Source organism: Rattus norvegicus, chromosome 16 (assembly GCF_021556685.1).
Source record: "Rattus norvegicus strain SHRSP/BbbUtx chromosome 16, alternate assembly SHRSP_T2T, whole genome shotgun sequence".
Lineage (NCBI taxonomy): Eukaryota > Metazoa > Chordata > Mammalia > Rodentia > Muridae > Rattus > Rattus norvegicus.
In genome coordinates, this window is record NC_141549.1 from 14,334,520 (window position 1) to 14,346,543 (window position 12,024).

At 39.2% G+C, this 12,024-nt stretch overlaps 1 protein-coding gene across 9 annotated transcripts in view; it reads right to left on the minus strand.

Moving 5' to 3' along the window:
• Positions 1-339: 339 nt before the first annotated feature.
• Nrg3 (neuregulin 3) overlaps positions 340-12,024 on the minus strand; it is a 1,115,105-nt gene continuing 1,103,420 nt past the window's right edge. For 3 of the 9 annotated variants that reach the window (XM_087588941.1, XM_087588939.1, XM_087588937.1), the window contains 3 exons: positions 8,424-8,597; positions 2,688-2,759; positions 348-2,454 (listed from right to left, as the gene is read on the minus strand). In XM_087588941.1, coding sequence (XP_087445067.1) covers positions 1,947-2,454; positions 2,688-2,759; positions 8,424-8,597 — 754 coding nt within the window. In that variant the 3' untranslated portion in view covers positions 348-1,946. 9 annotated transcript variants of the gene reach the window in all.

Genomic DNA, 12,024 nt, shown 5'->3' on the forward strand with positions numbered 1-12,024 from the left:
AAGATGCGAACAATCTTACTGCTCTACTCAAAGCAATCAAACTCTAGGAGTTACAAATAATGCCATGCAACTTTGTCAGATACAATGTAGGTTTTCATCAAAAGTGTTTTCAATATCCAAGACCTCAGTTTCCTATTGAACCTTTTTGATCAGTTTTTTAAAGCTTTTTCTATTCCCTAGATGGTATTCTATCTCATATCAATGAATGTTCACAGATAATAATTTGCAGTATATTTAACACAAACTTACCTCAAAAACGAATAGTATGTTTTCTCTGCTTGAGAGAGAAACCAATGAAATTTTTAAATAAACTTTCCCCAAACTACAGTAAAAGCAATCTTTTATGTACTTTCAAATACTGTGCCTTTTTATTTTAAACAGTGTAAACATAACAACACCACCAATAATTGGATAGAGACTGGGTATGTGAACACTAGTTTCCTTGAATGCCCCACGAAAAGAAGGGAAAATAAAACAGACACGTCTTCAGGAGAGGTTTCAGTTCACCTTAGCAGTGGTAAAAATATTGCTTTATTCCAAATGAACATACAACACAATTTGTTGCTTGGGGGCATTGCTTGTGAACTGAATAGTCTGGGATTTGTGATTTTCAACAATTTATTCCTTCCATGTTAACCACAGAAGCCAGTGCTTCTGTCTACATGGAGCAGACTTGCTGTAAATTAGCAATGAGGATGACGAGAAATAAAATAGTCAACTGTCAATTTGATGATTGGCTTGTGCCAATAATTTAAGTTAAATGATTCAAAATAAACACATCCTCCATTAATTTGCTTTGTGATGCTGATTTCCACCAGCCAAAGGCTATCCTTTTAAATATTATTCACATCAGAAAATGGTCTAAACATTGTCAAGAGTTTTGTAAGACCCCACCATGCAAGTTACCTTGGTTCAAGAACTCGCTAACCAAATTTACATTTAATGGAAAATTTAAAGTGAAAAGATCTAAAGGGGGAAATCTCTTCTGAATATTAGCTTCCCTGATGTTTCAGAACAAATTTTAGCAAGCTTTAATACACACACACACACACATGCACACACATACGTACAGGGAACACATGTGCATATAGCATATGTGCTTGGGTGAGCAAGGCCACAACACTTGCGCCCTCACACCTGTGCACACAGGTGCGCGCGCGCGCACACACACACACACACACACACACACACACACACACACACACACACAGAGGTGCCCTTTCAGAGCTTCTAAACACTCTCCGAGAAAAACATTTCTATTAGCATGATTTTAGTAACACGACGCTGTCATTTTGTCTCTTTTCCTACAATAATTTCACACCTCCCTCTGAGATTCTGTGCTTTCAATTACAGAGAAAAATGGCACATGAGAGTAGCTAGTTTTGCCCGGATTACTCCTATTTTCTGTCTTCCCTCCTGCTCATGTTTTCTTGCCATTCTTTGAAAATCAAATACAAAGCACTACATTCCTTGACATGACGTAGCCTGTAGAGAGAGCATTGATGAAGAGAAATTTAGGGGTTGGAACTCAAGAGTCAAATGGCCAGGACTATCTGTTTAACTGGCACATATGCCCTTGGAATAAACTTCATCTCTTTGACACTAGGAGAACACCAGTTTCTTTTTTATATAGACACTGGCAGTATGGGACCAAAGGTTGGAATTTGCCAAATCTTCCAAGAGCCAAAGAGGACAGTGTAAGGACTAACTGAAATTGGATTCAGAATTCTCCCCTAAAGCTTTAGTGGTAAGCTTTATCACTCCTGAAACGCTTCTTTCCCTTTAAAAAAATATTTTGTTAAAAAACACTATGATATGAGGGCGGCAGACTATTTGGTTTCTTCTAAGTAGATGCTCTTAAATTAATGCATATAAATAATTTGTATTTAATTTCCTCTCCTTCCTGTTAAGCAAAGCATAGAATGCACAGATCCCTACATCTCCAGTCACTTGGTTAGCACAGAGTCTCTTTGAATTTCATTTCTTAAGACAAATTGTGCCTCTCGTTCTGATTTGGCCGTGGGACTCAGGGGGAGAAAGGCTGTGTTTTCGCTCGCACTATCCTCAGTTTCCATGCTGGCCAGTTCGTAGTCTTCTGACCGTCTGGCATCAGTCAGAATCCGGATCTGTTCCTGCACGGTCTCTAGTAATATTTTCACTTCTTGCTGTTCTTCTAGAAGACAATCGCTGACTGGAATACTCGCATTGACAATGTCAGCAGAGTAGGAGTTTTTGCACCATTTAATGCTTTTGACGTCAGAAATCCCTGGCATTTGCATGCAGGTTTCTTCTAGACCCACCGACGGGATGATGGGCACCGAATTGGCCCTTGGGGATAAATAACCCACCAGGTCCTTTTGATCCAAGCTATTAAAATAGGGGTTTGTCTCTCTTGAAGGCAGTTGCATATTTATTGATGCATTTTGTTGGGTTCTTAAACCATTGGATGCATACCTGAAATAAAAGGAACAGAGTCATATCGCAGTTCCCACAGTGCCACTGAGAACAATACCATCCAAAAATCACTTTGCACATGCACCATCTCACTGACTTCTCACAGCAACCCCATTAGACGGATACTACAGTCCCACGGACAGTAACTTGAAATTCAGATCAGTGAAGTGACTTGCTCAAGGTCACACAGAAAAATAAGTGACATACTGAGACTCAAACCCAGATCTTCTTACTTTAAGTCCAGGGGTCTTTCAACACACCACAGCTGTATAGGCAGGTGGGATATAGTCTTCCTGACCTCTATCCTAGAATACAAAGTAAATGGGTGTTGAGCATGTCAGTGTGGCCTTTTCCATTGTGACAAACAGGACACGACCATGGCATCACTTCACTCATAGCTTAGCCACCCTCTCAGCTCTGGGTCTGCCTCATAGACTCATGTGGTCACCATTAAGAGGGGTCATCAGGAAGCTCATGTTTGACCATTAACGTATTGTAGTCCTCAAAGCTTCTGTTTTACACATGGAATGTGAACCTGATGGCTTGTTGGCATTTTGCTCCGGAGAAATCGCCTTGCTGACCCACTGCTGAACTGGAGGACAAACACAGGCACAGCCAATCCCTTGGCCTGCCTAGTGGGAGAATGAAGTGTCCTGCTAACCCAGTAGTATTTTGGTGTCCCAACAGGGTAGTGGTGTACAGCAATGGCTTATCACAACATCAGTGTGCAAATCTGAGTTTTGAACTGCTCAGATTGCTGATTCTCTTCCTGTGATGTTTTCAGTCCCAGGAAAGAAACATGTATAAGACAGACTTCATGGAAAGGGCTTTGGGAGCCAGCCCTTGCTGGGAGTTTATTCTGTTTCTAGTAAGTCATTCCTAAATACTAAAGTTAACATGTAAGCATATGCTTTTTCTGTTATTTTTTTTTTTCCGGAGCTGGGGATCGAACCCAGGGCCTTGCGCTTGCTAGGCAAGCGCTCTACCACTGAGCTAAATCCCCAACCCAAGCATATGCTAAACAACTAATTTCCAGGGAATAGATTTAATTCCCTGGGTTTGTATTGTAATGTAAATAACTGTTTCTCCACATGTAAAGAATAGTTGCATGAAAAAAGAAGTCTCTTCTGTGAGGTCACAATGGGATGTTTCATCAGAATTAGTAAAGAGGGCTGGGTAGTAGTCATGTCTTTTCTCTGTGCATCTACAATAGAATTGGTCACCAATAATTCCTGATCTAATGAACACAAAACGAATGATTATATTCCAAAGGAAAGGAGTCTTTTTTTAGTGTTTTAATTAATATCAGACATAACCGCTAACATTTATACAGTGACTTCAAACACTACTTTCACCACCAATTAACTCATGTTTTTTAGTTTATTATTCTTAAATGATAAATGACTAGATAATTCCAAGGGGCATTCATATGACCTGTCCCAAGATACATCTTTACGTGACAGAAGGAAGATTTTGGAATTGTTCTTCCGCCACTATAAAATTGTCACTGTAAAATTCAGAAGCAGCTAATGAAGGGCCATCCTGAGGTAAACTAGACTATAACATCTTTTGGGGTTCTTAATTTTATACAGTCATGCATAAGAAAATTCTTTGTGGGATCTTTTTCCTATTCCTTGTATGACAGAAAATCAAATTCTAAAGGTCTAATCCATGAGCCAATCTCAATAAAAGGAAGGAGCAAGCCTTGGGCCCATTTGTTTAGTTGTTGCCGCCATATTTCAGGAATGCATGAATATACAGAAAATATGCCTTTCGTATGTTTACACATAGAAGCAAGCTAAGAAATGTGGCTGGAATAGCACTGTATCTACATCAATGTCATTAGGGTAGATCTATAAGTAGAATCTAGTAAGCAGTAACGTTGTACTGAAACCAGTAGAGTCTTACAGATGGATAAATTCTATTTGTAAAATGTTGAATACCTTAAATGATGTTTATAACTCACTGCCACAGTGACTCACCAACATGGCATGACTAAGCAACAAAGACTATTAGTGCCAAAGTTCAAATATCCACCTCTTTAACCTGATTCTGAATTAAGGACTTAGATGGAAGAGAGGAATTGAAATTAACTAACCTGTGTCATTTCCATAACCAGCTACTGGACACATTCACAGCAATAAGGAAAATCTAAACTCTTGCTATAGCATGATGGTGGGTTTTAAAGAATGACAGTTTTCCAAGGTTGATTTAATTCTGAATACAACATGGTTGCAATCACCAATGTTTTTATATGATTTGAATTCTAAGATAATGGGAGTTTTGCTTGAATTCTCCAAATCCTTAAAACATATAGGGGCTGGTGATAGAAATCAGTGGAAGTGCAATCTTTGTATAATACAGGCCTGTGCTCAACATAAGAAAACAAAAACATAATCTCTCATACTACATGGGTACTTGGGGGATGGTGGTGTTGTAAAATTTAACTGAAACAACTTGAACTATATTGTTTTGTAGTGGACTTTTCTCCCGCTTGATTAGATAATATAGACAAGAAGCCAATCACTGGGCGAAGAGGAGGTGGGCCTTCCAGGTACCAGAGAGGAAAAATGGAAAGCAGTAGGAGGGGACTTCCTTTTGGATGATGGGAGCAAGGCAGACAAGATATAGGCTGGGGGATTGATTGTTCTAGAGGCAGGACCTGGTGGATCCTACCACCAGAAGATTTCTAACATAGAATAGTTGTTAAATTTAGGATGATAGGTTCCACACCCAGTGAATGTGTTATCTGTTGATTCTAAACTAAGATTGTCTGGTGTTTTCTATTTAGTGACAATTCATTTGACCTCCAGGGAAAGGTAACCATAGTGGAGTGTGTGAGAGTGTGCCCCCAGCTAGTGGTGGAAATTTGGGATTGCTTATCCATTTGGCAGCACCCAGCCGCTGGAGTTAGATGAATGTGAGGGAATGTGAGGCAAGTGAACCATGAGAAATTGGGTGGACACTGCATGGGGTTCACCATGGAGGTGGTAAGACTACCCTGGCCAGACAGTAGCCAGCTATAGCATAGGTTGTCTTTTAAATAGTACATGCAACATTCTGGTGCTATATTCTTCTACCAGAGGCACATTGTAACCCTCAGTTCCTTCCTGGGGTTCCCCTGAGGGGTCTCAGCTTTGATATTTCAGGAAAAGTCTATATAGAATCTAAATTTCTAGATAGAATTGTAACATAGAAGCTATTCAGAATTCTGTATCCCTGGAATTTCAACAACTCTTAGTTTGATAGTAAAATCACTCACTGACAATATTAGTTTGGACTGTACTCCCTGTCACTCCTCAGGAAAAAAAAATCAGAAGCCCTAATTATGATTTTATTTTTCCTTTGACCATGTGAGCCAAGAAGAGGTGCAATTGTTAGTGTCTGTTTAACTTGTTGGAAGTCATGGGCTATGGACTTTCTTTCTCTAGTTGACACTTTTGTTGCTGTTATTGTTTGTTTGTGATTTGAGACAGAATTTCTTTGTATAGTCTTGGGACTTACTCCATAGACCATGCTGACCTGGAACTCAGAGATGTACCTGCTTCTGTCTCTGGAGTACTGGAATTAGAAGTGTACACTACTACCACCAGTCTAGTTGCCTCTTAAGACACAATCTTTGAGGTGTGCAGTAGTGCAGAGAACTGACCCTACAATTAACTATTCTATATTACATAAACAGCCACTGGGTGTTTTCAGCACATCCCTTTCCTGATTTTGTACTTGATTTTGTCAGAAAACTAAGAAACACCCTCACATTTTCTCATGGGTCTCCATGAGAAATTCACAGTGCCACTCTGAAATGGGCATTTAAACTTTCCTATCCTCACTCCATTCACCAATAACAGCTTCAAAGAATATCAAAAATAAGGTGCAATAGGTTTTAGATGAAGTGGAAACTAAGTATGTTTTGGTTCATGACTACACTGAGGATGCTAATCTGACTTTTCTGAATCTATTCCTTTTTATTAGCCTATAATCCGTCAGTTAATTGGTTTACCATGCAGTTCAGCGCTTTGGGCATTATTACCAGAGCTGGCTCCAGTCAGAGAAAAGGATCCTCAGCTTGCATCTAACCCGCTCTAAGAGCTGCTGTGCTAGAATAGGTGGTGGGGTCATGCTCAGCACAATTTCCAACCCAGGAGAGAAGCCTTATACATGAGGCCTATTTAACAGAGAACAACCACATGCTTGGTAAACAGGACCAGATGGCTGATGGCTCTTGCAAATTCATTTACTCTCCTTTCAGGCTTAGGGCAGATTTGAAGAATGTTAACTGGGAAATTCTATTACCAACCCCATTTGCAGTCCCAGGAGAGAGTCTGTCCCCCAGGAGTGGAAAATAGCTGTTTTTAAGAACTGACATGAGATTGGTCCCTAAGACTTACTGTGCTAAAGCCAGAGTGACTTAAAGAGTCAACATTTAACAACACTGGGTACATATGACACAGAGAAAAAGCATGTGGCCAGTCAGCTAGAGACTACTGCCAAGCTAGTAGTGACTGAGCCAACACAAAGTTACAAGCATGTAGGCCCAGGAGGGAAAAGACAAGGCAGAAAATGAAAACCCGTAGCCCTGCAAGGTCTGTGAATTTGTGATTCAAACTAGAACCCACCACAGGCTCTGAGAATCCTTATATCAGGAACATAGTGCATGAGAGCCAGAATAGTAGTTAGGAGGGGAGGAAAAAACCACAGAACAAGGTGGGTTTTCTAGATACCCGTGTTAATATTCACTGTATGGAAGGACAGGCTGTGTATATGTATGCAGTCCTATGAAATAGGGTCAGTATGTGTATGGGCTAAATGGGAATCCCCTTTTCAAAAGTAAGACCAAGCAAAATGTCTGCCACTTCATTTAGGTTACACACTTTGGACGACTTAGCAGTTCTATATCTTTGCATCCTCTATCCTAGGTATCTTTTTTTTTTTTTTTTATAAAGAAACCCATGTGAAGTTTAATCAAATAGGGCAACAGTTCATCTATCCCATTTCTAGAAGAAAAAAGAAATGTAAAGGTTATGAGTTGTACATCCTACCTGCTACGGTCTCAAGATAAAAACAAGCAATATGAAATAAGCAACTTACAAAAAAATAAAAAATAAAAAATAAAAAAACTGCACAGAAACCCAGCCTGGCTCCTTCAGAAAGTCAGCTTCTAAGTTATACAACTAGAACGTGATTCTGGAAACAGCTAGAGTAAATCTAGAATCTTGACATTAATGCTAGCAGTATGAGAATCACTATGACAAACATTGTTTCTGTGAATACAAAACTTAAATAAAAGCTTAAGGACATTTCTTTGATCTGACCCATAGCCTTTGGTCACATGAAGCTTATGTTCAGATGACGAAGTTTTCTGAAGTTGACACAAGTTGTAAGGGACAGAGACCAAACTTTAATTATAAGCTACCCATAAACGCTTGAGTGGCTTACACAAAGAGCATAGTTGTGACTAGACCCATATTGCAATCTACTATCTACATCTTGAGCTCTACCTGTGCTGGTGCCTCCTAGAAGCCACAGTGCTTTTGTTCTGTATGCAATAGCTATGGCATCCAAAATCCCTTTTACCTCCATACCTCATACCTCCATAGCATTAATAATAAAGACACCTGAGTTGTGAAATTTTGTCTGTTGTTCTGCTTTTAATATTTACCTAATTCCCAGAATTGAGAATACTGGGTAGAAGTAGATACCTCATTTATGTTAGAGGTTAGTTTTTAGGGTTTTGTCCATATTACTGGTGAGGTAGTTAAATTTCTAACTTACTGATAAAAGGATACTTCAGTTTTTCCAAGCTTCGCAGAAAGCCTCATCTTATTTTTTTTTAAGCACAGTACAAGGTAGGTTTTCTAGACACCCATTCTAATATTCACCATAGAGAAAGACAGGCTGTGTATATATGTATGCAGGCATATAAAAACTTAGTGTCAGACTCCATTTAAGTCCCTTGCTGTAAGACCTACCCTTGGCAAGGTATCGTATCCTGGTCTGGAATTCTTGATTCTTCAAGTTGTTGATATGCTGGTCCTACAATACCACCCAGTCGACTTCGGGGTGAGGGTGGTGTCCTTCTGAAAGTATTCCTATGCAACATCCCACTCCTTTGTCCTGGGCTGCCACAAGAAGAAATACTTCTGCTGGGTTGGAAAACAAAAAACAAAACCAACAAACCAAAGAGATAATAAAAACTTCTAAGAAGTGTTCAAATGTCTCAGACATTCAATTCATATCACATGTCTTTAAAGTTCTATGCTATCAGTGTCAAATATATACTCAGATAAAATTAGAAGTTGATTAATTCATTTATTGTTGGAGGTACTGAGAGACAATTCACTGTGTTCCTAGTCTTCTAGCTAACAAAGAAGTAGGTTTAAGGAAGTCTCATGATCCCACTTCTCCTCTACCCTGATTTCCCAAGCCACAGTAGCTGTTTTTCTAATTGGCATGAAAATGCCCTCATTAGGCAGTGATGAGAACGGAATGTAGGAAGCCCAGAGGGGATTTATGGAGAAATTTCCATTTCTCAGTGATAGGATAAACAGACCTTACTTTAATTGGCATTCTTTCTTTCACATAGGTGTTAAATTCTCAGTTTACTGTCCCAGATTTTCATCAGTCTCAAGAAACTAGTTTTGCATTTGCGTTTGCTTTTCAAAAGCTCCTGGTTCAACTTTATTGGGTGTATGCATCTAAATATCTCTGATGACTGAATATTTGTAGAGGCCATCAACGGCAAAAGGTGTATGTGACCTATACAAAGTAAACCCTTGTACACAGGCTGTTTTAAAGGAACCAGTTTCTGTGAAGATAAATCAGCAAGTTGACTGGAATATTCCTTATCAACTCCCTTCCCCACGTTACTGAGTTGCCTGTGTTCAAATGTATGTGTTCCTTGAGATGTCACGTTATGTGGTTCAAATGGTGCTTCCGTGAGCATATAGTGAGCTAAAACTTGTATGCTACACTTTTATTGTCTAAAATTATCAGTGCAATTATGGGATGAAAATACTCATGCCTCAATAGTGCACCCATAGGGGACAGCTTCCTAATACAATCTTACCCCATTACTGTACTATTTGGAATTTGTCACTGTTTCCATAAATAACTATTATTCTAGGTTTATAAGTATAAAACTTATTCAGTAAATATGTGAGATAAAGAATTACTATGTTGGTCTGGCTAACCTGAAACTTGTTACATAGACCAGACTGGACTTGAATTCACAGAGATCCACCTCTGCCTCCTGAATGCTGGGATGAAAGGCATGCACTACCCCCAGGGCAAATATTTGCAAATAATTTAATTGAGAGTTTGAGAAAATGAGACTTGAGTGGGAAAATCCATTTTTCCAGCTCTGTTAAGGTGGCAGGTGGACACTAAATTCTCTATTTTGTTCAGCTACCAGATCATGTCATGTTACTTTTGTTAGCTATGTATCTGCTGTAGAGTTCCCAAAACACTGAGCAATGTGTTCCTCGTATTTAATCTCTAAGCCAATGTCTTTGAGGAGCTCTCTAACAGTGACTGTTTCCTTCCTTTCCATGTCTGTCTAACCTTAGGAAACAGAACCTAGATTTTTAAGGACTCTGTCACTAGAGTAAACTGCTCATGTTTCTCTGCTACCAGATGATAGTTGTGTCAGAGTCCTGGAGGAAATAAAACCCACTTTAACTTGGACCAATTGAGAAGACTATAAGTGGCATGGCCAGTGGCCATTACTTGAAAGGAAACAAGGTGAAGCCACACAGACATTGATGCACTTCAGGCCACTAACTATAGGAAGCCATTACTTTAAAGGAGAGGGGACATTTTTCAGAATAGAGACAGTGCCAGAAGGACCAAGTCAGGGATCAGGCTCTATAGTCGCAGAAGACCAGAATGAGACAGAAATGAGGCAGGGGCTGGAATGACTATGACCTCCTTGTTGTAGCCCTTTCATCCCTTACCAGCACCTCGTTCTAATATGCGAGAAGCCAGAGAACAGGGGAGTCTGAATCTCACCTGGTACATAAGGCTTTCCATAGAAAGTGACTTGAGTGTGGGGGTAGGAGGGAAGTGGCCAAAGCAAAATGTCAGCATAACTCTCCTCAAGAATTTTTGCAGATTGCACCAGAGAAGAAAGCATTCAAATGCACTAAATCTCTTGTGTGAGGGGAACATGTAAGGTGCACAACACCATGTGTTCTACCAGTTGTTGTACCATAAGTGGCAGTGCAAATGCTCCTCTGTGGTGTTGGATTCTCTGGGCATCTGACACTGTTGATAGCCTATATTGATACCATTGTAAACAAGTTAGATTGCCAAGATATAGTACAAGCAAAAAAAAAATGACATGCCTCAATAGATTTTTTTCAATGAGTAGGTTTTCCACTAAACATTAGAAATAATGGTTTTGTATTAATAGCTTTGTTTCATATTAAGGCATCCAAGGGAGTCATGAATTTAGTGCAGAACAAAAAATTAATTATTCATGGCTTTCTGAACTGTCAAAACAAGGTCTATCAGTATGACGTAGTGGCCCATCTTCAAAAGCAGTTGTAGCCCTATAGATCAATCAGTGATTCAAGCCTTCTAACCCAGGGACATTCAGGAAGTTATGAAGCAGGTGGAAAGAAATATAAATCAGTAAACAGGTTATCAATCATGAAACGGTTTAGTCTATTGCATGTTTTACAAAGCAAAAGCAATGATGTATTAAACTGTAATTTACAGTTCTAAAGGTACTTTATAAATCAACCCTGGCCAATTTATCAGCACATAGCCTTCAGAACTGCAATGTCATTGAGTCAAAAAGAAACAAACAAACAAACAAACAACAACAATCTGGAAGTCCCTTTAAAGATACCACCATTTAATCCTGGAGCTCTAGAAACAAAGCTCATAGTTAATGGTGGGAAACTGACAAAAAAAAAATGTACCTGGCACAGTAGCGCTGTACTTTCACCATAGCAGAAGCCACCACTTAAAAATCACAAATTCAACATATTTTAGCCATAATGCGCTTAAGAGCAATAGAATACTATTCTAAATGACAGAGTAGATAACTACAGTAGCATATTTTAGAATAAACTGGGGAAAATACTGTTTTGGAAAAACTTCTTGCCTTTTAAAAGACTAGCAATTTTGGACTTTACTTCTGAAATAAATGCAGCTTCCATAGGCCAAGTGAAGTAAAAAGCTGTTTTCACAGGAATTCTGTAAATGCACACTACAACATACCACAGACATGCCAACAGTAACTAATGCCTCTACCCAGATGCCAATCTATTTCACTTGTAAGTCGAAGCTTCTGAAACTATTTTCTTTGTCAAATCTTTGGTACCCTAAAATCTTTCTACTGTAGAGGTATGAGAATAAACGTCATTATCAGCTTCTGAGGTGTAGTGTCCTCAATGTTAGAATAACTGAAAATCTCATAGCAAGTACAGCCAGGAAGGTCTTTAGGGTGGGAAAGGAGGAGATCAGCTCTTTTATTGTGTATTTCTGTCTTGCTAGAATACAAGGTGGTGAAGATAATGGAAAACATGCCAGTAACGTTTTTTGTCAGTAACATTCTATTGCTAG